Genomic DNA, 26143 nt, shown 5'->3' on the forward strand with positions numbered 1-26143 from the left:
TTTCACAAATGCATTAAACTTCTTACAATTTCAAAAAAACAAGGGGGAAAGCACTTTGAAAATGGTAATGACAGGAAGACAGTGCAACTGAGTGAAATTAATTTCACCTTGGGGGGAGGGACGGTCAACGGTTAAAGACATTTTTAGTAGGTAACTACTTTAAAAATGAGAGTCAGATATTACAAATTTTCAATACAGCGGGAATGAATGTTTGTAAACCTGACTGTCAACATCTACTTAACTCATCTTCCTCTTCTACCACACTCTGCCCTGGAGCTTCAAGTTCCAGAAAATAATATGGAGAGGAACTGCCTTTCTCAAGGCAGAAGCCTTACCCAGCCCCAATTATCAAAGTCACGCCCATCAATTAAAGGCTAAAGCTAAATGAAAACAGGACAGTCCCTGAAAGGCTGCAGACCTGGGCTTCAAAGCTATCTACCAACCAGACACTGTGGGCACAGCATCAAAGCAAAGAACCAGTTTGGTTTTGTTCTTTTAAGAGTAAGATCAACATTAGAGAATGCTCATTTCACAGAAATTTTACTAACTTCATTCAATCACAAGGAAGCTTCACAAATGCATGCAATCAATATAGACAGAATTCAAATCTGAAATTCTTAAAACACACTATCTTTGTTTACAATATTATTGTTTGGCAGGTTTTTAAACTATATAAATGGTAATTATACTGTATATTTATACTTCAGCAATTTTTTTTAACTCAACTTTACATTTTAAAGATTTAGTCATGATGACATACACAGCTAATCTCCTGTTGATGAGCATTTCCTATTGGTCACTAACACAAAAACGGGATTAGAACTAAATATCTACTTTGATAACCAACTTTTTTCCAGTTGGTTCAATAACCAATTCTCGAAATATGGGAGAATCTATAGCTTCCGAGCTTTGAAATCATAGAGAGCTGGGTTCTACTCCTGGGACCAGCTCTGTGTTGTTGCGGTCAATTGTTTAAATCTCCCTATATTTTAGTTACCTCATTTATAAAATAGTTAATAAAAAATATTAAATATTTACAGTTGAAAGGACTAAATAAGATATTATAAAGCAGCCTGGAACACAGTGAACATTCAATAAATGGTAGCTACTATTATCATTAATAACTCTTTGCAATCAAAATTATTTAAGATATTTGGGGGCTTCAAAAAAGCTAATAATTATTTTAGCTGAGATTTTTCCTTTGTAATCAATAGTGGTTGCTTCTCAAAAGAATGAACAACAAAAAATGTCACCAGTGCAATGAATACCAGGGAGGTGGGAGTGGGGAGACCTATAGCTGGGAGTTTTAAAAAAAAAATTGGTTTATAAATAGAAATGTAAGGGCTTCAGTAAACCAAACCCTCTTAAGGATAAACATACACTGAATCCTAACCCAGTGCTATTCAATAGAAATAAAATGTGAGCCACATATGTAATTTAAAATGTTTCTAGTAGCCACATGAAAAGTAAAAACAAGTAAAATTAATTTAAATAATATATTTTAATTATCCTTATATAAACTATCATTTCAATATGTAAGTAATATAAAAAACAACAAGGTATTTAGGTTTTTACACTAAATCTTCAAAATTTGAAGTGTATTTACATTTACAGCACATCTCAATCCCAACTAGCCCTATTTCAAATGCCTAGTCACAGGGTCAACTGGCTAACCACGTTGACAGTGCAGTTTTAACCTAGGCCTTTTCAGAAAGAGCCCTGTACAGTGTTTTTAGCAAAGACTTCTGTTTATCAGCTAATGCAGCCTCTATGCCTTTTATCAAAGTAACTATCAGTATGAGACCATTCCCAAATCTGAGTTCTTCCCAATAAAAACAGCAAAGCTCCTTAGTTTTATCAGAATTAAACATCTCAGTGAACCAGCAAAAAGTAGGCGAAGAGTGGCTTACAGTTTACAAGACTCATCCTTGAACATTATTTCATTTCGACTTCCCCAAACTCAGTGAGGTAGATCATTTACAAATGGGAAAACAGAAGCAGAGTCAAGTGACTTGCCAAGAGTTACACAGTAGATGGACCCAATCCCATGTCTCCAAACTCCACAGGCTACACAGTTGTACAAATGCAAAAAATAAGCCGGCTTTCCATCTTTTCTCTCCATTTGCACCAGAACCTAGAATGAACACTTTGAAAAAAGGCATCCAAGTCTACTAAAAATCATCAGAGTACGGGAAAAAAAACAGCAATGGTCAAGCGATCCCAAAAATTAAGGTGGAACAGTCCTGTTTCTCAAAATTCTACTCTACTACCAAGGTGAGCAAAATCTTAAGTAAACAAATTAAACCCCACTTTAGTTTCCCCAAACTAATGTATTTTTGTTAAAGTTTAACAAAGCAAGGAAATTCAGACTGCTTGGTTGTTCAGTTTAAGGATCATTATTAAGTGCTTTTAAATAAAAATGCAATTACAAGGATTACTGAATGCTGAGCCTCTGTCTCAATCACAAGGTTCTAAAAGTGAACTCATCATGGGAAAATATACAGGTTTTTCTTTTTAAGAATACTAACTGAAAGGCAAGATACCATAATTTTATTAGTGATTATTTTCAATGGTAGGTGGGTCTGGGTGTGCTTTTAGTTCCTTTTCTGGAAATTCTCTCCAATTTTTCTACAATGAGTATGTTAGTTTTATAGTTATAAAAAATATTAATACATGACTTGAACTTATTAAAGCATCTTTAAACACAAATGAGGGATTAATACAATTTACCTTCAACCTTAAACACAACTATTATTGATATACCAAGCTCACCTTATGTGACCGTTAATAGGACCTCAATTAGCAAAGGGCAAATGTCTTCAGAACTCAGTTTACAAATTCTATCTGTAAAGTACCTTCCAGCTCCGTTATTTATTAACTTTCTAATTATTTTAAATTTTGAACTCTCCTTATAACGGTTGTTAGGGGCCTAGAAACATCAAGCTCATTTTAGCTAAAAGCCCCGACCTCACCTTTTTCTGATGCTGCAAAATGAACCAATTTGAGTTTTTACCTCCATTCCTCCCTAGCTTTACTTTTAAAAAGTTCTGCGCAAATGAATTGGCAACCAATAGGAGCTTATACGGCCTAGAAGTAGTATTACCATCCTCGGTGTAACAGATTTTTCTTCTAGGTCTCCGGAAGGCTTCTTCGTTCTTTTAAGAAACACTTGTTTATTGCGCACCTACCCAGACTCTCAATGCAGTTGAGAAGCAGCCTAGGGAAATAAGGTCCTTAAAGGCCACCCTCTCAATCGCGCAAACCAGTAAACTAATTCGAATCCAAAGTGATAAGAGCCATCTGGAGATAATGTCAAACTGCCAAGAGAACACTCCAGGGGGAGATTAATTCGGCCTGCTAGGTGTCCCAGGAGGGCTGAGGCGCTTTGGAGGGGGTGGGGGGAAAGGATTTGAAAACGCTTTCCTGAGCTTGACATAAAGCAGGAATCCAGCGATTTCCCCAAAGCCTGGAGCCAGAGCACTCTCCGCCTGGTCCTCCCCATCTATAAAGTGAGGCTAGCAGAGCCCAGGCCTGACCGTCGGCCTGGGAACTCGTCTACGTGACCGCCAGGCTCCCAGATGGGGTCGGGGCCAAGTGGCCCCTCAGCTGGGATCTGAGTACCCCCTCCTCCTGGACCCCGAACAGGCCACCACCTGTTCACTCCTTTCACCGTCACCAGTTGGGGAAAGACTCCGCCCAGCTCTGGGGGCGAAGCACAGGCACCCACTTGGGTGCAAAGTTTGATCCCGGCCACTCCCGGTAAGACCCGGGCCGAGATTTGAGTGCCGCCAGGGCCTGCCGGGGAGGGGCGGCTCCGCGGCCCGCGGCCTCCGGCAAGCCCTGCACCGAGGGGCGGGGACCACGGCGGGGTCACCGGGCCCGACGCAGACGAACGGCGCCCCGCACCCTCCGCGGGCCCGGCAGAGCTCCCGGCGGCGTCCTGGGTCTCCCGTGCCCACTCCTCCCAGAGGGCGGGCGGAGAGCGCGCCGGGGCAGCGGCGGAGGCTCCGGACGCGGGGCGAGGGGTCCCCGCCGCGCAGCGCACGCCCGCACGCCCGGCCCCCTGCTTTACCTGGTCCGGCGGCGGCGCCGGTGGGAACCCGGAGCGGGCGGGCGGACTCGGCGTCAGCCCTCCCTCACCTGGGCGGAAGTGAGAGGCCCAGGAGGACCGCGCCTCACCTGGCAGGCCCTCCCCTCCCTCCTACCCTCTCCGCCGGGGCGGGGCGCCGAGGTGGCGCGGGAGGGGCGGACGGGGGAGCCTGGGGCCGCGGGAGGCCGACTCTGGGGGGGAACGCGGGGGCGGTGGGCCTCTCTACTTTCTGCAGGTAAAGTTCTACTGGGCGAGGAAGGGTTAAAGAGCCAGAAAAAGGTGGGATCTGAGGGCCAAGTGGGCAGACGAAAAGCAAAGTGGTGGGGAGATCCGGCTGGACAGGTGTAGGATGGCTGGGCTGAGAGGAGACCTGAAATCATGGAAATTGAAGGAGGACATTGATGAAAGGATTTCGTCAAATCTGCTTGGTCCCTCTTTGTCCCTTACCTTTCCCGTTCTGTCATCCCTCCTTGTGTCGTCTTCATCCCCTGACCCCACATTAAATTCTAAGTATAACTGGGGGTTATTTTTTGCTCATTTAGTTGAGGAAAGGAAAGAAACCAATCTAGCAGTATTTGCCTGCGATATGCCGGGCGCTAGCTTATATACATTACCTCATTTGCCCTGTGAAAAAACCGATGAAACTGCGCACCTATGGGTTAAGTAATTTGCCCAAAATTTGGGACCCAGATGGGATCTTCTGACTATAAGTCCAGTGTTGACTTCCCTATATGTTTTAACATTTTTGTTCTTGATATCATAACTTGACTTTGAGAAAGATTGTGTAGAACCTACAACAGCTTTATTCGACTCTCTCTAATGTAACTAACTAGAATTTTGATGATAGGCGTTTTATTTTGTCTAATACAGTCCACACATTAACGGTAAACAGAATCAATCTTCAGGTATGTGTTCATTAAATAAATCTAGTATTTGTTAAGCACTGTGATTGACTTTGTAAAATGTTAAATATGGGGGATACCTGTCCTCAAGGAAGATGGTATGTACAAGACAGCTGCAATGTAAGGACATCTGTTGTAAGATCATGCACTTGACACCTCTTAGTGTTATCGTTAGTTGTTTTTTTGTTTGCTTGTTTTTAAGAAATTATCACTTGTTAGGCCTGGTAAAAGGATACACAGGATACAAAATTTCAGCATGGTCTCTGCCTCTTAAGAATGAACAAACTATTGAAGGAAATAAACTTATACAACAACTTAAATTACCAAATATGTATAATGAAGCCAGAACTTTCAGACAACAAAGAGATCTATTATGCTTGTTGAAAGCATCTCTTAGGATTTAAACAGGTCTAACAGGTGTTTGGGATTTGCTTAAGGTAAAATGGAGAAGGAAATGCTTCCTAAATTGGGGTTGGGGGGGAGAGGGGCAGCATACAGGTGGAGACCAATTACCTCAAAGCATCACCTTGCAAACATAGAGTAAGGTCTCTTCTTACTCTAACATTTGATGATGGTCATGAACATATTCCCCCTTTCTCAAAAAATAATGTGACTTTGGGGAATTCCCTGGCGGTCCAGTGGTTAGGACTTGGCGCTTTCACTGCAGTGGCCTAGTTTGATCCCTGGTTCGGGAACTAAGATCCCACAGGCTAAGTGGCTTGGGCAAAAATAATAACAACAAGAACAATGTGACTTTTAATTGACTGTGAAACAAAGTTCAAACTCCTTTTCTTAGCATCCAAGGCCCTCTAAGCTCTCTCCTTGTTGCCTCTTCAACCTACTCTTCCATTTCACCCTCCAAGATCTGACGCTGGCCAAATGGTCTGGTCTACTCTATGCCCTTGGAATAACCATACCATGACTTTTCCGTTGGTTACTCATCCCCTTTTCCATGCTTGGAATGTCCTATGAGCCCTACCCTTCCCCCAGGGCCTCAATGATCATTCCCAGAAAACATCCATCTCCACCACATTTAATCCCATTTTCTCCATATTTTAGTGTGGTTATTTTAATTTCTGCTTTTCTCTGGCTCTTACCTGGAATTTTAAAAAATGTTTGACTTATTCAATACATTTTTTAAGGCACATACTCTGTGGTAAACATTTTCTGGCACAGAGTTTTGTTTGTTTGTTTGTTTTTTCAACCTCTGCGAACCCTCAAGAGTATTTTATTCACAGAATGATGAAGATGAACACAGTTTTAAGAACACATCTCTGAAGTCAGAAGATCTGAGCTTGAATACTGATTCCACCATTTCCTAAAATATGCGACTTTGACAAGTTATTTAAACCTTCTAACTCCCATTAGTGAAATTTCAGTACCAGTACTTACAATACTTCATATGGTAGTTTTGAAGGTTAAATGAAGAAATTACATGTATTGCATACACCTGGCACGTAGAAAGTACTGAATAAATGAAGCAGCACATAGATGGGCATGAACATGACAGATACTTGTGACAGCAAAGAGAAAGCCAAGAGTAGTAGTAAATAAAGTGAGGCCAGAGCAGATGGTGGAGGACCTGAAAATACTACGGAGAACTTTAGGTTATAAGACTTTATCCTTCATCTCTAAGAAATTAAAGAGCCACTGAAAATTTCTGAATAAGATTTTTATTTTTTGCTTTTTTAAAAAACATTTAATGATTGGTGTTTATTTTTTAAAATGCTTGATTTCTTTAGAGCAGTTTTAGGGTCTATATTGAACAGAAGTTACAGATTTCCTATGTACCCCCTTCTCCCACACATTCATAGCCCCCCTCTTTACCAACATTCCCCACCAGAGTGGTACCTCTCTTACAACTGATGAACCTATATTGACACATAATCACCCAAAGTCCATGGTTTACATTATGGTTCACTCTTGGTGTTGTACATTCTATGCGTTTGGGTAAATGTATAATGACATGTATTCACCATTATAGTATCATGCAGAATACTTTCACTGCCCTAAAAATCATCTGTGCTCTGCCTATGCATACCCCTGCTACTGCCCGCCCTCCCCAACTCCTGGCAACCACTGATTTTTTGTTAACTCCATATTTTCATCTTTTCCAGAAGGTCAGATAGTTGGAATCATACAGTATGTAGCTTTTTCAGATTGGCTTTTTAGTAAGATGCATTTAAGTTTCCACCATGTCTTCTCACGGTTTAAGAGCTCGATTCTTTTAGCACTGAATAATATTCCATTTTCTGGACGTACCACAGATTACTTATCTGTTCACCTACTGAAAGACATCTTATGCTTCCAAGTCTGGTCAATTATGAATAAAGCTGTTATGACCATGTGTGCAGGTTTTATCTGGACAGACATTTTCAACTCCTTTGGGTAAAATACAAGGAGCTTATAGGATTTTGAATAAGATTTTGAATATGATATAGGTTTTATGTTTTCCTAAATGAAAGATTAATCTGGAAGCAGTGTGAAAAATAGATTGACAAAGTTGGGGAGAAGGCCTAGAATCAAAAAGAGGAAGGAAGAAGTTGCTATAGCAAGGTACATAGGAAATGACGTATACCTGAAATAGGGTGAAAATATAGGATTAAAAAACTGAGCACTTAAAAATATCAGTTTCTTACTGATTAGAAAAAGGGATCAAGAAGAACAAGGAGAAAACTGAAGTGCAAAGATGATTCTAAGCTCTGAAACTGATAAAATGGATGTTGGTGTTGAAACTTAGAAAAGCCAATTTATTCTCTTTTGTTTTTTTGAGAAGTAGGACTCTGATAAAGTCAGTTTTAGATCCTACATTTGACATTCACGATGAAATATACTTGGCATAGAGTAGGCCTTATTAAGTGATGAGTCAAAGTTAATTGAATTGGATGGCAGTTAGACTGGTGCACCAAAGAGAGGACACAGAAATACCTGAGAGACAGCATGGATGTAGAAAAATTCCCAATGTGCAGAAGACTATAATAAAGATTTACCAGGACCTGATATTATGAATTTATCACCAGAGGAAAAAAAATGCCCATCTCAAATAAAAAAGAAATTTGGGGAGACTAACCATCTTTTATCTCTTAATGATTCTGTTCTAATCATGGAAACAGGGATCGGGTTGCTCAGGGCAAAACTATCTATTAATGTAATTAGGTGTATACTAGAATTTTAGGAATGAAAAGATCCAATGTTCAGAGCCTTTGAATCCCAGAGGAAGCTTTGCTTCACGCTTCACTGGCAAACCTCTTTCTAATGTTTCTACATAGCAATTTCCGTATTGGGCTGTGTTATTCATATCCTTTACTTTCTATAGAATTTCCATAGAATCCTATAGAACTTTTATGAGACAAAGTAATTTTGCATTGAAAACATGCCTAAGATTGAGATTTAACGTTCTTACTAAAATTAGACAATGTAATATCTTGTTATCAGAGACTATACTTGCAAAGATATAAAGTAATATATTTTACTGAGCCATGAGAAAATAGATTAAGGGGCAGTAAGAAGAGAAAGTGAACCAGAATCACTTCAAGGGTCACAAATTTTGTATTTCTTTACTTTCACAGGAAGACTCTTGTTCTTTTCAGTTTATACATTGTAGGAGAGAACAAAGATAATCAGTAGAACCATAAAAACAGATTTTGTAGTGGGATTAATCAGCAAAGCACAAGCATTTTCAAATAGTTAATTGTTCAAAATCTATATGAAAAGTGACACAAATATCAGCAATATTCCTGCAGTCAGCAGGAAAATACCTAATTTTGTCATAATTTCAATAAACTCAAACTAGAAAGTTGCTTCCTTTCACCTTCTGATTTTCTTTAGATTGTATTTTGAAAATCAAACCAGAACTTTTTGAAAGTGTCAAAATGGTAGTCAAAATGCAAAGTCACTATCTTTTATCACCAGATACTATGTGTAACAGATATTCCAATCCTTATCCCTGGATTTTACCTAATCCTAGGCTCCCAACCCCTTTCCTAAATTTCATCTCAGGATGAGGATGAGGGATGGTGTTGAGCTGTATGTTATACACATTATTGGTAATTTTTAAAACTCAAAGTTAATGGTTAATTTTCTAGGTTGTACATTTTTAGGTGGTCATGCATCCTGTGAAGAACCAACTCTGTTCCTCCAGTTTGGCCTGGATTTTGAATTACTTTGATGTCAGTGACAAAATATTGTGTTCCAAATACTGTTTGGGGGATTATCTTATCAAAACCCTTGTCCTACTACAGCAACTAATACATGCTTCTATTGTGACAATTACCAAGCAGTATTTTAACAGTTTGTCTTTTCCCCCAGCAAACACAAAGTGTTTAACTACTGGGTTCTTGCCTCTTTATTTTTTGAGGCTGTAGGGTCTCATCTTATGCTGTGTACAAAGTAAATGCTTGATAAATATCTTTATGGAGGGGAAGGAGGGAAAGAGAGAGAAAAGAAAAGGAAGGAAAGGAGGGAGGAAGGAAGGAAAGAAGGAAGGAAAGGAGGGCGGGAGAGAGGGAGGAAGGGAGGGAGGAGAAAGGGGAAAAAAAGAGAGAAGGTGTAAGTCCAATTAAAACGGGAGGTTTAAAAATTGAACTAGTAAATTTCAAATTTCTTATCACTTGTCTTTAAGCATAAATGTTTTAATTTTAAAAATAGCATAGTAATGCTGCAAAATTGGTTTAAGAAAAATTTTAAATGTAGTTACAATACTAAGATATTATTGCAAATAGTTTCATGTCTTCTCATTCAAAAATGATACATCTTGTAATACATTATCTCAGGGTTGTCAAAGTGTGGTCTCTGGACCAGCAATATGAGCATCACTTGGCAATTCATTAGAAACGAAAATTATCCTGCCCTATCCTAGATCTTCAGAATCAGAACCTGAGGCTCAACCATCTGAGTTTCAACAAATACTCCAGGTGGTACTGAAGCTCCCTAAAGTTTGAGAACCACTGCACAGCACAATTGTTCAAAATTAGTCCTACTGTGGATGGAGAGGCGCCACTCAAACTCATATATTTTTACGTTAGAGAAAAACAACTAAAATTTCACTAAAACATAGTACACATTTTGTTCCGTATAAAGGATACCCCCATTACTTTAGAATACATAGAAATTTAGAAAGACGAGATGGAGGAAAAAACCCTCCAACCTTTCACTTAGTTTAGTCGTAACCTCTTTGGTCTCCTCTTGTTTTAGGCCCTTTCCTTCACCTAAATTTTCACTGTTAAAAATAAAGGTGTAAAAATGAATAAATTAAAATATATATATATCATTTTTTTAAAGAAAAAAATTAGAAGAAAAAAGGTGTAATGCTTATTTTTGTGATACAGTCCTCAAGATCAATTTGTACCAGCCTTCCAAAAAGTTCTTCTCTAAGACAACAAGGAGGCCATCATATCATAGTAAGAGCACAGTTTCTGAAATCCGGCAAACATCAATTCTATTCCAACTCAGTAACTAAGGCCAACATGTTCTTTAGCGTCTTTGAGTCTGGTTCGTTATCTGTAAACCCAAATCCTACCAGACTAACAGAGATAATGTTTGTAAAGGGTTTATCAAATTGCCGGGCGCCGCTGGCACTTTTGCTGACGGAAAAGCCACAGCAGGATTAGCTCGGGAGGAAGCCGCGGACGGAGGTCAGCTGATTCTCCAAGCGAGCTGCCGCCTTCTGATTCTCAAAGACCAATCGAAGCTCTCCCAGATGATTCCGCAGGCCTAGAGGGATGACCTGCCTCCAACGGATGCACGGTCCCTTTAAGAGCCTCACTCCCACCGCCGCCAGACTCCCGGCTTCGCCTAGGCGAAGGCGGAACCGGAAGTTATGGGGGATGTGCCGGTCCCCAGCATGGCGGCTTCTCGGGCTTCTGGGCCGGTTGCTTCCGAGACTGCTGCTGCTCGGCTCCTGGCTGCCCTGTGGGTCGTGTCAGTAACCACGGGACCTTGGGGAGCTGCCGCCGGCGGTGGCGAAGAGTCACTTAAGTGCGAGGACCTCAAAGTGGGACAATATCCTCTGTGAGGAGCCCCCCCCCCCATGGGGCGAGGTAGATTCGGGGTCGAGAGTGGGTCGCGGCTCTCCACACGGGCTAAGGTTGTACTGAAAGGAAAGGTGACCTGTGTCCTTTAATGACCGAGGGACCCCAGGCGGTGAAGAGAGATGTGGGGCTGGGACGGACAGAGGCTATCCTGTGTGATTTCCTTGGGATTTTACTGATCGTTGACGCTTCCTCTTGTGATCCCCCTTTCTTTTTTAAAAATTCATTTTTTTAACCGATGGGTTTATTTGTTCAAACACGTAGATACTGAAGTATGTTGGGCCATGTTTGTAAGCATTGGAATTAAGTTAAAAGGTTGATAGACCCTACCCTGGAAATTTGCCGACTTCGGGGAAGACAAGTACAGTAGTTAATAACGATATAGCCAATGTATGTTGACCATTTATCGTTAACTTTACATTTATTACCTTATACTCTCTCGAGATCCCAGACTGCAAGGGGGCAAATTCCTGCTCCACTTTGTAACCGTGGACAAATTATTTGAACTGTTTTATCATGAGTAAAAATATAGATAACAGTGCTACCAACTTAAAGGTCTGTTGTGATAAATTAGTACAGGTAAGTCACTTACAACAATGCCTGGCACATAGTAGGGGTTATATGTGTTAGCTGTTTGTTTACTGATGAGAAAACTGAGGCTGGAGGAGTTAAGTAGATCTGTTCATTGCAGCAGCTCTGATAAAGGGAGGAGGATATGAAATGGGAGTTACATTCAAATTAAAATAGGTACTTTTGTACAAAATTAGACAGTTTCATACAAATTGTAGAACAGAAAAATTAATAGAAGTCGGAGATATAAGAAAGATTCTGTGAGAGGAAATCTTAAAATTAAGAAAATTCGATTGTATTTTTAGGAGTTGAGGAGAGGCCGCCATTATTAAATTTTTACAGAATAGCTCTAATTTGCTGATTACCATTATGCTAGGAGTTTGAGAATCACTGACCTAGTAAGTTGAGTCCCTTTCTTGGCAAAAATATCAGGGTGATTCTTTCTAATAAAATAATTGAGCAGTATGAAGAGTTGTGCTTTTTGAAACTTAGAAGTGGCTGAGCATACAAGATGATGTTAACTGGAAAATGTTTTTCCTGGCATAAAGATGAGATTTCCAATAGTGATTCAAAAACCCTAAAGAGGTGTCAGACTCTGTCTCCAGAGACATCCTGTGAGTACCTTACTTATCTCATATTAGTGTCAATAAAATATTTAGGAAACAGAACCCCGACCCCAAGTGTTGTGAACATCTATGAGAAGATAATTATTATATCCATTTACAAAAGCCTAAAATCCTGTTGGGGAGACCATGTAGACCCACCTAAAACAACCGTCTTCCTCGCAGTCTGATGGGAAGCACCCCCGGCTTGGAATCAGGAAATCTGATTTTACTACCTATCACTCATACCACTTTGGATAAATCACTCAAACCTTGAGCATCAGTTTGCTTCAGTAATGTGGGGATAATAGTATCTACATCACAGGGTTATTTGTGTTACATGAAATTATGTATATGGTAATACTTGGGGCCTGTGAATAATTTCAGTCAGATATCTGGAAACTGATTTTTTTAACTTGAAGTTCTCTTATAATAATTTGGTAAAGATTTTTATTTTCATTTTTTTTGTGTGCTTTGTGCTTAAACCCTGACTGATGTTCTATAAGCATAGCACCCTCTGCTAGAGTTTTTAATACAATTTTCCTGTAATAAATTAATATTCAGGTATTATTTAGTGACACAAAGTATACCTGTGCTTATTGACTTGGACAAACATCCTCTTTTCACATGTGAATATAAGCATAAATATATAAGATGACATGTTAAAGACAAGATGATAATGTTTTGTATTGGAATGTAGTTCATATTTCCTTAACTTTTCTACATATATTTGTAAAGATCCAAAAATAAATGATGCTACACAAGAACCAGTTAACTGTACAAACTACACAGCTCATGGTAAGACTTCCAGAAACATGTTTTTTAAAATAATTTTTAAAACATTATTTCATAGATGAATGTGTGATCGCTAACAGTAATTAATAAATGTGTTTTTTCTTGATTTACAACATTATTATTATTCAGTTTCCAGAACAACTTAATATTGGAGAACTGGCTAGGGGTTGTTAATATTTAATTTAAAAAATAATCTTATTCTATTAATTATATAAACTGAGAAGATTTTATTTTCATTCATTTTTTTAAAAAACCTTTGGAATCAGTTTATATAGCTTTCTTGTTGCCCTTTATTTATCAAGTTATGTTTTACAAAGATGCTTCTTTAGACTTTCAATTACTCAAAGAGAACTTGAAATGAGACTTTTAGTCCAATAAGGTACAGTGAGGTTATATATATATGATTTTTATAGTAAATATTTCTCAATGTGTGTACATTTATTTAATTTAGATGTGTTAGACTTAAAGGAACTTTGCATGGAATCCCCTCCTTTTTAAATTGCTTTATAAGTATATTCTGATTTGCCTGTGTTACAGTTCAGTCTTTTGTATTGTGCTCTCAGAATACAGAGAATAGTGTTAACACACATAAAGAAGAATGAGCTTTCAGATACTCAACCACGTATATGAAATATGTTGGAAATCTGTGAGTACTATTGTGACTGAGGTCACTTTAAACTAGGAATCAGGCAGCCAGCCATCTCAAAAAAGCCTTTTCTAGTCTGCAGAATTCTTTGTAGGTATGAGGATTTTGAAGGAAATTATACAACTGAAAAGAATAGTTTCTGACCAAAAAGAACTCTGCCCTCCAGTTAGGTGTCTCTTTTGTAAAATAAGTTTGAATCCACTTAAGTAATTATTGCTAAATAAGTTTATAAACAACTACAAAATCAAATGATCAGACTGCTAGGAAGTATAAAAGGACTTGGAGGTGTTATGGTCACGTCATGACCTGTCAGGTAAGTTATCATAGATGATGTAAGTGGAGAGCTGCAGAAAAATAAAAGGAAGGCTTTCAATATACAGGAATGGCATGGTTATTCATTTGGAGAGAATAAACCATAAGTGCCTAACAATCTGGAAACACATATAAAATGTTAAAAATTAATAAATAAATGACTTTAGATTATTATTATGACTTTAAAAAGAAAATAAAGTTTCTGAGACAAATATGAGTTACAGGGCTTCTGCATGTGGATTATAATTTATGCATGACCCAGAAGTGTTCAGCCAAGATCTGGGATAGGTTCTACCAGCCCAGCCCTCATGAGGCTATGTCTGTCCACAGGATGCTTTTTTAAATTGTCCTTTTTAAAACACGCAAGACTAGTGGAGTGGCTGTGGTGAGTCACTTCTGAGTGCTGATCAGAGAGGACATCAAAATGACCCTTGAAACATGCTTTTTGGTCCTGACATAGGAATATATTAAGAGTTGTGAAAAGTGTGATCTCTCTCGTTTCTCTAGCCAAAATTTTTCTTCTGTTTTTTTGAGTATATGAAGGACTATTGCAGAATCCTCAAACTAAGTTTAATTTTCTTAAACTATACTTTTTAGTAAGGAATGAGTAGGTGGAATGTTTTACAGAGAGGGGAGTTTGGAGGTAGAGAGTAAGAATTGGGACCAAAGGCAAAGGAGATTCAACTATGACAGTAAACTGTTGTGGTCTTAAAATGGTTACCAGTTAGCCCAATACCAGTTAACATGCATCTTTATTTATTGAGAAATTATTTGTAATAGTTTAATAATTAAATTAAAATAATTAAATGGATCAAAACAACTAACAGTGAACATTTATATTATAAACTATTATTGAGAAATTTATTTATTGAGAAGTTATTATATGGCAGGCTTCTGCTAAATGGTATAGATGATACATAAAAGACAACAATCTCTGCCCTCAAGGAGTGTTCTGTCTAGAATGTATATATACATAAAAACATATATAAGCAAGTGTTTTTAATTTTCTGATCAGTGAAATACAAAAGTATTTAAACTCCATTTCCAGAAATTTTGCTCTGGTCCTTTGGCAGAAGGTCTTTTTTATTAAGATGTTATTGAAATATATTTACAGAAAAGTACACTTAAATATAACTCAAATAAATTTTCACAAACTGAACACACCTATGAATGCTTCCAGATTAAGAAACAACCTTATCAACATGCTACAACTCTGCCCCATGCTCTCTTATAGCCACTACCCTGCCTTAATGATAATTATTATCCTAACTTCTAATAGCATAAATTAGTTATGCAAAGAGTGTGTTATTTTTAAACTTTTTATTTGGAGATAATTTCAAGCTTACAGAAGAATTGCAAGAATAGTACAAAGAACACCCATACACCCTCTTCCCAGATTCACCCATTGTTAAACATTATCCTTCTGGCTTTATCATTGTGCACTCATGCATGCTCTCTGTCTCTCTCTGAATTTGTGTATATATGTTTTGTCCCTAAATATGTTTGTGTGTGTTTTCTAAGAATAGAGATATTCTCCTGACATAACCACAGTTCAGTTGTAAACTTGAGTAAATTCAGTATTAATGCACGTACTTTACCATCCACATTCTGATTTTGTCAAATGACCCAAATAAAGCCTTTATAGCATTTTCCCCCAGTACAGGATCCCAAGATCAGGTTTTGCCTTTAGTTTTCCTTAACTTGGAATATTTCCACAGCTTTGTCTTTAATGATACTGACAAGTTTGAAGACTACAGTCCCCTTTATTTTAATAGAATGTTCCTCATTTGGGATTTTCTGATATTTCCTTACAACTAGATTTAGGTTCTGCATCCCAGGATGGAAAACTACATAAGTGATGGCGTGTCCTCTGCATCTCACAGCTGAGGGACATGATATCCATCTGCCTCTCATTGATGATGTTAAGTGTTGATCACTCAGACTTTTCAGTTAAATATTTTTTCCTTTGCAACTAATAAACAGTCTTTGGGGAGACTCATTTAGACCGTGCAAATATCCTATCCCTCATCAAAAATTTCCCCTAGACTTAGCATCCATGATGATTCTACCCCGAATCATTCAATTTTTTTTTTTTCCCCTTTGGCTACGCCGCAAGGCATGCGGGATCTTAGTTCCCTGACCAGGAGTCTAACCCGTGCCCCCTGCAGTGGAAGCACGGAGTTTTAACCACTGGACGACCAGGGAAGTCCTCCGAATCATTCTTCACTGTGATAGTTGCAAAATGATGATTTTCCAGCTCCAGCACTTCCAGAGGAGAGGTGTCTTTTAACACTAGAAATATGAAGATAGGGTTGGCTCTTACCAACTTTATCTTTTGCTTTCACCCGAATTCTAGATTGATACATTTAATTATCCGGTCATTATGCAGTATAACCTGTTACAGAAATCACAAATAAAAGAGTCTGACCCTTTTATTTGACAGATCAGATCAGAGTGCAGAGGCATGATGTTAACTGGAGTAGGATCCCAAACCACCTCCTCTCTAGGTCAGTCCATTTTACTGTGATGAAACTTCATTGATTATTTTATTTCTAGTTTAGCTTTTTCGTATTAAAAAAACGGTGCTGCTTTTTATAATTGAGAAATAACAGTGTACCATGCTTAAATTGATGCCATCTAAATCCTAGACATTGACCAGAGCCAAACATTTTGCAAGAAAACTGCAAATGGAATAGTTTTCAAGCTTGTAGCATGTTGCTTAATTTTGTCAACTAGTTAACATTTATTGGAAACTGGCTTCCTTAATCTCATCATATTGATTTATTTTTGCTTGTTCCTGATATCAGTGTAAGCATGGCATTATCATGGTATAATGAAGAGTACTGATTAAAAGTGATGAGTTAGTCTAGGACTTGTAGAATATTACCAGTTTATGATACTTTGGTGAGCTCATTTAATTTCTTGGAACCTCAGTTTTTCTGTTTGTAAAAGGAAAAAAAGAAAAAAGGAGCATATTACTAGTTCTGCCTACTTAATAGTTTTTTTTTTAAATAAGGGTCGGGCTTCCCTGGTGGCGCAGTGGTTAAGAGTCCACCTGCCAATGCAGGGGACACGGGTTCGAGTTCTGGTTTGGGAAGATCCCACATGCCGCGGAGCAGTTAAGTCCGTGTGCCACAACTACTGAGCCTGCACTCTAGAGCCTGCAAGCCACAGCTACTAAGCCCATGGGCCACAATTACTGAAGCCCGCGCACCTAGAGCCCGCGCACCACAACGAAGAGCAGCCCCCACTCGCCGCAACTAGAGAAAGCCCGCGCACAGCAACGAAGACCCAGTGCAGCCAAAAAGGAAGGAAGGAAGGACTCCTTTAAAAAAAATAAATTAAATAAGGGTCAAATGAAATTATAAAATATGTAAAAATGAATAAACTCTAGGGTTGTAGGCATCTATTGAATAGATTAATTTCATTTCACAAAATTATTAAATTTACAGCCACTCACATGTTATATTCATTCCTCATGTCAGGTTCATTCTCTTAGTCTTCTCAGTGTTGAAGTTCTCTAATTTCCTAGAGTAAGGAAGTTGAACACTTCCTCTAGCCAAGCATCATGCTTTACATACCATATGCTTTTAATACGTGTATAATAGCATTACAAGGGTCTTATTCCCATTTCACAGATTACAAAACAAGGTTCAGTGAGGTTTTGTAACTGGCCCAAAAGAACATACTAGTTAAGTGACAGAGTTTGGACTTAAACACAGATTCGTCCCATTCTAAAGTATTACTTTTTGGAGCTTTCTATCAGTTGAAACAAATTGGATCAGTCTCAATGTTTCTCTTTAATATTTTCTCATGTTATCTCACTATACTGGGAGCGGCAGCTCATCCATCCTCATTAAAGTACATAATTTTCATCCCTTGAAATAATTAGCTCATACTTCTGTCAGACTTCTCTAGAATTACTGTAGCAATGTGGTTTCCCCTTCACTCTGGTACTTCCACTATTTGTATCTTTCCTGAGGTTCTAAGCCTAGAACATTGGGCATTTTTCTCTCCTTTATCTGTCTCATTAAATACAAAGCAGCTCATATTGAATACAAATCATTTCTTATATTAGAAATGATACAATAGCATTGAAAACTAAAATTGTCAAAATATAGGAGTTTGAACAATTAATAGTATCCAACCAAAAAATAGAAAGGTACGATTTAGTTTTTAATATTTTTATAAAGCATTTTTACAACTCACCTATAAATGTTTGATCTTTCAAAATTTTGTACAGGAACCTGTAATCTCAAAAAACAGTACATTTCTGTTAGGCAAGGTGTATTGGACAGTAACCCCAATGGGAATCATAATTACAGTGTTTTGTATTGCAACTATCTCTTTTAAGATCTGATTTTAGATAGTCTGCAGGAAGATCTAACAAGGCTATAAGGCAAGAAAGTGACAGCTTCAAACAGCAAGTACAAGGTAGTGATACATTTAGAGGAAAAGTATCCAAAATTTAGTAATAGAATTCTGTTTTTTTGCACAATTTTCCAATCCAGAACTTACTACTTTGAGGATTTGAAAAAAATTAAGGGTGTTATTTGAAGAAAAACATGTGTCTATCTGTAGATCTTCCTGCAGGTCACTTCTTTGTGGAGGTGGAATGGTCCTCACCAGGGCAAAAAACTTTAATTTTTTTAAACCAGACATTGCTTTGACTTATTTACATGTCTGATGCCTTAACTGGAGTACATGTAGTTCTGGGGGTGGACAAAACTTCCCAAGAGGTAAACAGATATAGATGAATTAGTTTTCTAGGGCTGTTAGTAACAGTGTTACAAACCGGATGGCCTAAAACAGTAGATGTTTACTGTCTCTGGAGGCTGGAAGTCTGAAATCAAGGTGTTGGCAAGGCCATGTTCCCTCTCAAACTCTGGGTAGAATTTTTTGTTTCCTCTTTCGAGCTGCTAGGGGTGGCTGGCAATCCTTGGCATTCCTCGGATTGCAACCTAATCAATCCTAGTTTCTCTCTCTCTTTTTTTTTTTTTTGGCCATGCTGCGTAGCTTGTGAGATCTTAGTTCCCGACCAGGGAGTGAACCTGGGCCCTCGGCAGTGAAAGCCTCAAGTTCTAACCACTGGACCACCAGGGAATGCCCCACATTAGTCTAATCTCTGCTTCTGTCTTCACATTGCTTCTGCCTGTATGTCTTCACATCATCTTCTCCCTGTGTATGTTCAATTTTCCCTTTTTTAAGGATACCAGTCTTATTGCATTAGGGTCCACCCTAATAACCTCATCTTAACTTGGTTAAATTTGCAAAGACTCTGTTTCTAAGCAAGGTCACATTCTGAGGTACTGAGGGTTAGGACTTCAACATATCTTTTTGGGAGGGTACAATTCAGCCCACAGTGTGTCTAAAATAATCAATTTCCAGATCCTCAGTTTTTATATGTGTATTTTTTCCTACAATTGATGTAAAATTTCTGAATTTTAAAGAAGAGCCCTTTCATATTCTTGGTTGGATCATAATGGCTATCAAATTGCTGTGGTATTTAGATTCCATTTTAAAGAATGCTATAATATTTCAATACTAAAGGCAGTATTTATAGTATGCTGGAAATAATATTTTTTCCAACAATAAATCCATGGTGAAAAATTTTAGAAGTGAAGTTAAAAATGTGTGAGGGAGTATATGGTTTTAAAAAATTATTTTAGGGAGTGTGTGAGCCACATTTTTTGAAGACCACTGATCTACAGCAGTTTTTCAACCTTAGTACTGTTAATGTTTGGGACTAGATAATTCTTTATTGTGAGGAGGCTGTCTTGTGCATTGTAGGATGTTTAGGAGCATCCCTGGCCTCTACCCACTAGACGCCAGTAGCAGCTTCCCAGTAGTGACAACCAAAAATGTTTCCAGACATTGCCAAATATCCCCTGGAAAGCAAAATTACTTTCCATCATTCCTTCATCATAGAAATAGAGCATACTGATCTCCTTTCAGTTGGTAACATAGAATATATATTAGCATTTCAAACTTTTTTTTTTATTTTATCTTAACATTATAAGCTCTTGCTTATATCTGGAGTCAGTGTGAGAAATGGCTATGTGGAAAACCTCTGTTGTTTTATAAAAGTTCTAATTGAGGACCTTCTCTATTACATTCTCTTACCCTTGTGTCATGAACCAAACCAAATTCCCACAGTGGTTTAGAGGTGAATTGGTATGCTTTCTTTCAGTTATATCACAGTAGCTCTGTAAAGCTTTTTGCCTTAACTACCAGGAACCTCTGAGCTAAATTTGTGGTCAGTTATACTGTCTTCCCTTAGTTGTTTCCCAGTATAATTATTTCTTCACTCTCCCTCTTCCCTTAATTTTATTACTTTTTTTCTTGTTTAAGTGGTTCTCAGTTGTATTGAATCTATCTATGCCTTTCAGCATAAGCTCCTCCTTGTGTTGGAAATGTAAATACATTAAATAAATAAAGTTTATGGGACGGTATAGTTTGAACTATTGGTAACACACAGAAGGGTGCAAAGTCATTACAGAGTTTTTTTCCTGGCCTCATTCTCTCAGTGTACTACTCTGGCATAAAAAAGGACAGTGATTTGTTGGAAATCTTAAGATAATTATAGACAGAAAATAAATACCATTTTTCTCTCATAATAAAACTCTGGAGTCTGTGTTTGTTTGTTTGTTTGTTTTAGACTATTAGACCAAGTTCTGTTTTCATTTTCTCAAAAAAAAAAACACTATTGTTGCTAAACATAGAGATAAGCATTTACTGAAACTAGCCTAAAAACATTAGTACCTTTTAGTCAGAAACAGTGAAGGAGGAAAAGGCACTAACATTTATTGAATGCCTACTAAATGCTGTGCCTTACACTAGGTATTTTGTATCACATTTAATCCCCACAATAGTCTTATTATGATCTTAGTGCTATTTTTATCTACAAGGAATCCAAGGTTCTGAAACAGGCAATGCACAGATAGGTCATTCTTATTCCAAAGTTCTAGCTCTTTTTTTTTTTTTTCATAAATTTATTTATTTTTGTCTGCGTCGGGTCTTTGTTGCTGCGCGTGGGCCTTCTCAGTTGCGGTGAGCGGGGGCTACTTTTCGTTGCAATACGCGGGCTTCTCATTGCGGTGGCTTCTCTTGTTGCGGGGCATGGACTCTCAGCACACGGGCTACAGTAGTTGTGGCACGCGGGCCCAGTAGTTGTGGCTCGCGGACTCTAGAGCGCAGGCTCAGTAGTTGTGGCGCATGGGCTTAGTTGCTCTGCGGCATGTGGGATCTTCCCGGACCAGGGATTGAACCCGTGTTCCCTGCATTGGCAGGCGGATTCTTAACCACTGCACCACCAGGGAAGTCCCCAGAATTCTAGCTCTTTACATGATGAGCCATAAAGACTTCAGGACAGTGCCTGCCTAGCACATAGTAAGCTCTGTAAGTGTTACTGCCTCTTATTATCATGTCATTTGGTGTATGAATAAAGATCAAAATTACTAAATGCTGAGATAATACACTACATCAAATCCTAGAGGGAAATAGAGAAACAAAAACCAAATTCTATACATTTAGAATAAATGAAAGTAATTTATTTAGAATAGATAAAGAGGAATCTTAGTTTATTGCAGCCATCATCTATAAGAACTTTATAAACTGAAAATATAAAATCAGATTATGTTAAATTTAATGAATTACCTAATGAGATACCAACAAAAATTCGAGAAGTATTCTTTATCCTAGAGATGAAGTAAAGGATAGTAATGTGCAATTCTTCCCTTGTTACCTTTGTCAGAGGCAGGAGATTGAACTTGATGGGTCATGCATCTAACTCAGTGTGGCAATTGTTATGCTTTTGTGTTGAGACTACTCTATCATATTATCTGTATCTTATCTTGTACATGAGTGTGTGTGTATATATATATATATATGTATATAAAATGTAGCTTTTCCTATCTAAATTAAAGTATATCATGTTATATTGGGAGGTGGTTTGTTTTAACATTATATTTTCTTGTGTGTATTGCTAGCTTTAGGAAAAAACATAATTACATACTTTTCCACAAGAAAAAAAATAATGGATTTTTGCTTTTTTCTGCCTTTAGTTCCATGTTTTCCAGCACCTAACATAACTTGTAAGGATTCTGGTGGCAATGAAACACATTTTACTGGAAACGAAATTGGTTTTCTCAAGCCCATATCTTGCCGAAATGTGTAAGTACGTACCTTACTGAAGCTAAATTTTCAGATTACTTGCCTATGTTGTATCTTGACTGAATGGAGTGAAGAGGAAAAGAGTTAATTTGTAAGGAGAATCCTGCACTAATATAATTTTTATCTTTTTGCTTTTTCAGAAAATCTTTATTTTAAGTGTGCATATTGTAATATAAATGCAGTTTACCAACCAAGTAAAGCTCAGTAATTCACTATGTGGGATAAATAGAATGAATGGCTTCATGCCATGTCAGTTCAGCCAGTTTTTGCTACCAAATGGCTTATGAAAAAATTCTGTTTTCACAATTTGGGGGCTTTCTCGAGTGCAAATAACGGATTGTGTGCCTATAGTATTAAAAGAATGCTAATTAGTAATCATTTGCATTTTGAAACTTGGTTTCATTATTTGTAATAGGTTTGGATGATAAATGGTAATGTTAAACAGAATTCAAAAGTTAGTTTGGTATATTAAGACAAATGGTTTTATTTTGTTGGGAGTATTCTTTGTTTAAAGGACTTTTAAGTTTGCTATTTATTTTTGCTCCAGTAAAGCTAACAGTTTATTCTTATATTTATGCTTTGTCCTGAAAACATGATTTAATTTTACCCATTTTTATTAATTGTTGGCATTATATTTTTACCTTTTACTGTACGTTGTTGCATTTTATATGATGGCACCTATTTTGCAGTTATATCAAAAAACAACCACTATTTGACTGTTTCTGCAAGTTCTATTAGAATTCTTAGAAATTACTATTAGAGTCTTTTTTTTTTTTTTTTTTTTGACCCTACTTCACTGAGTTAATGAGAGGCTTTAGATTCTATCTTGCTGTGTAATCCAATCACTTTAAGCTTCTTGGGTTCCAAGATTGCTCATAAGTAAAGTAAAAATTGTTAAAGGGAATTATTTCCAAAGTACTTAGATATGGTTTAGTCAGTTTTTAGATTTATAGATTGATGTTTCCAAATGACAAGTAATTTGTTAAGTGTTGGTCCAAGGTTATAATACAACAACTAAGAAAATCATCCATTAAGAACAGCTTCCATTCAGGTTGGACGTTGCAGGTTCGTATTACCTATAATGGTCACACCACAATGATCTGCCACTTAATTTCCAAGTTAACTCTGATTTTTCTTTTACTGTCTCTGAGTAGATTAGCCTCAATGCAACTGAGCTGTACTAATCATGCTCACAAGACATTGATGTCAATTGTGATAGGAAGTATAACTATCAAGGAAACTAGATACTCCAAGTCTACTGGTCAACTTATTCCCCTCCTGTAGTAAAGTCTACAATTCCAAAATAGAATTTGCTTGATGAGCATTGAATCAGAACAAGGGGAGTTAGATTGATGGATAATTTTAATGATAAGTCACAAAAGTAACATAACCTGATATATCACTTTCCTTTATCAGGATATTCAGTACATGCCTACCAAACAGTCAGCTGCTAGTTAGCTACTGAGTAAAGACTCACTGACAAATTCTTAATTCATTGAGTGTCCCTTTTCCAGTTTACATATTTTCCTTCTCCTGTTGGCATATCCTTTTATAATATTGATACTTGACTAGAACTCCATCTCAGTACTGCAGATATAGCCATTCTATAATGTATTCTTCAGCAACTGAAGTCTAGTAACTATGTCTGATTGGTTACCGAGTCACACACCTATTTATACTGGCCATCTGCATTAGTTGGAGCAGCCTGTTGTAACAAATGTCTTAAGAATTTCAGTGACTTAACACAGTAAATGTTATTTCTCACTCACATCATAGTCCAATTTGTGTTGCCTTGGAGGTCTGGATGGGGTGAAGGGAGTGGTAGTTGCTCCATGCAGTCATGCGGGGTCTTGTGCTTTCATCTTGTAGCTTTGCTTCCTCTAGTCCTTAGAGTCCTTTCCATTCAGCCAGCAGATGGAAAGTGGAGAAAGAACCCCTGCAGGAATGTTTTATTGGCCAGACATAAAATGATGGCATACATCACTTCTGTCCTCATTCCATTGGCCAAAACTAAGTGATGGCTGCACTTAACTGCAAAGTAAGCTACAGTATACAAAGGCATATCTCAGAGATATCGTGAGTTTGGTTGCAGACCAGTGCAATAAAGCAAGTCACATGAATCATTTGGTTTCCCTGTGTACATAAAAGTTATGTTTATACTACATGTAGTCTATTAAGTGTGCGATAGCATTGTGTCTGAGAAAACCATACCTTAATTTTAAAATAATGCTGTTGGAAAAATGGTGCCGATAGACTTGCTTGATGCAGGGTTGCCACAAACCTTCGACTTGTAAAAAACGCAGTTTATCTGTAAAGCACAATAATGCAAAGCACACCAAACAAGGTCTGCCTGTAGTTTAGTTGTATGTCCATGAGAAAAAGAGAAATGATTTGGTAAACAATTAGACAAATCTCTTCTACACCACCAGTTTTTAGATTATCCCTTAGGATGATTTATTTATGTAGGTAACTGCTTTTCTAATTTCATTCCCCTTACCAGCCAAGCTTTTTGAGAGGCTTGTTTCTATAATATTTATCTTTTATGAATTTTTCAGTCTAATGCAGTATGGCTTTTGGCCATACTGAAATTCGCCAGCCATCTTTGTTGCTATATCAAATGGATATTTATAGTCCATATCTTAATCCTTCTACAGCATTTGGCATTCCATTTTCTTAAAACACTTTCTTTCCTTGACTTCCAGTATAAAACACACTTCTATTTCTTTTGATTCCTATTCCTTTCCTTCTTCCTTAAATCTTGATATTCCCAAGATGATGTCCTTGGTCCTTTTCTCTGCTTCATTCATCCACCCGTTTGGTTTCTCTCACTATCTTTATATAAAGGTCCTTTCCTTCAAATCATTTCCTCCTTTGTATTAGTGAATGCAGCTGTTCTACCCAGTTTCTTAAGCAGAAACTTTTGGAGTCATTCTCCTATTCTCTCATTCCCCACATTTCTTCTGGCTGCTTCTGCCTTCTTAGTATTTCCCAATTTTGTTTCCTTTTCTCTCCCACTGCTACTATCCAGTAGGTTATAGCTTGAGTTTCTACACAGTCTCCCAATTTATTTCTCTACTTCTAGTCTGGTGACCCATTACAATGTAGAGGGGGCACTACTGCCCTCAGTGTAAAATCTGACGTTCTTATAGTATTAGATGCATAGACAGAATCTCTGGGTTGTTTACCATCTCCCCTAACTCCCTGAAAATGTCCTGATTGTGAGTCAATGCAAAAAACAGGATCCTAAGCAGGAGACCGACATGATCAGATTTGACTTTAAAATGATAACTCCAGCTACCTTTTTATTTCTTTACTCCTCTTTGCAGCAACTCCTTGAAAGAGTTATCTAATACTTCTTTTCTTTAATTTTTTCCAACCTTTTTTTTTTAATTGAGTTAACATAGGTTTGTAACATTATATAAGTTTCATGTGTACATTATAATTCAACTTCTGTATACACTGCAGGGTGCTTCTCACCACATCTAGTTTCCATCCATCATCATACAATTGATCCCTTTTACCCATTTCGCCTACCTCCCACCCCCTTCACCTCTGTGTATACCAGTCTGTTCTCAGTTTCTATGTGTTTGTTTTTATGTTATTTTTTGTTGTTCATTTACTTTTTTTTTATATTCCACATATGAGTGAAATCATATGGTATTTGTCATATTTGTCTTTCTCCATCTGACTTATTTAACTTAGCACATGGCACTTAGCACATAGACCTCAAGGTCTATGCATGTTGTCACAAGTAGCAAGATTTTGTCTTTTTTTTTTTAATGGCTGACTAGTATTTTTGTATATATATACACCATATCTTCTTTATCCACTCATTCATTGGTGGGCACTTAGGTTATTTCCATATTTTGGCTATTGTTAATAATGCTGCAGTGAACATTGGGATGCATATATCTTTTTGAATTAGTGTTTTCTTATTCTTTGGATAAATACCCAGAAGTGGAATAGCTGGATCATATGGTAGTTTTCTCCATACTGTTTTTCTTTTCTTTCTTTTTTTTTTTTTT

General features: G+C 37.6%; 2 protein-coding genes across 11 annotated transcripts in view; one reads left to right on the forward strand and one right to left on the reverse strand.

Annotated features, from left to right (window-relative positions):
* The window catches only part of PATJ (PATJ crumbs cell polarity complex component), a 350262-nt gene extending 346062 nt beyond the window's left edge, over positions 1 to 4200 (reverse strand). For all 5 annotated transcript variants that reach the window (XM_061184132.1, XM_061184131.1, XM_061184130.1 and 2 more), the window contains exon 1: positions 4073 to 4200. The gene's annotated coding sequence lies outside the window, so the exon portion shown is untranslated. The remainder of the gene's footprint in view (positions 1 to 4072) is intronic.
* A 6610-nt stretch (positions 4201 to 10810) lies between these two features.
* The window catches only part of TM2D1 (TM2 domain containing 1), a 138123-nt gene continuing 122790 nt past the window's right edge, over positions 10811 to 26143 (forward strand). For 4 of the 6 annotated variants that reach the window (XR_009700523.1, XM_061186500.1, XM_061186499.1 and 1 more), the window contains exons 1-3: positions 10820 to 10992; positions 12918 to 12991; positions 22010 to 22118. Coding sequence is in view for 5 of the 6 variants with exons in the window: in XM_061186500.1 (XP_061042483.1) it covers positions 10835 to 10992; positions 12918 to 12991; positions 22010 to 22118 (341 nt within the window). In the remaining variant the exon portion in view is untranslated. Of the gene's footprint in view, positions 10993 to 12917; positions 12992 to 22009; positions 22119 to 26143 lie in introns of all 6 variants that reach the window. The other 2 variants (XM_061186497.1, XM_061186498.1) reach the window with 1 other exon arrangement.

The sequence above is a fragment of the Eubalaena glacialis genome, chromosome 3, assembly GCF_028564815.1.
Source record: "Eubalaena glacialis isolate mEubGla1 chromosome 3, mEubGla1.1.hap2.+ XY, whole genome shotgun sequence".
In the NCBI taxonomy this organism is placed as follows: Eukaryota; Metazoa; Chordata; class Mammalia; order Artiodactyla; family Balaenidae; genus Eubalaena; species Eubalaena glacialis.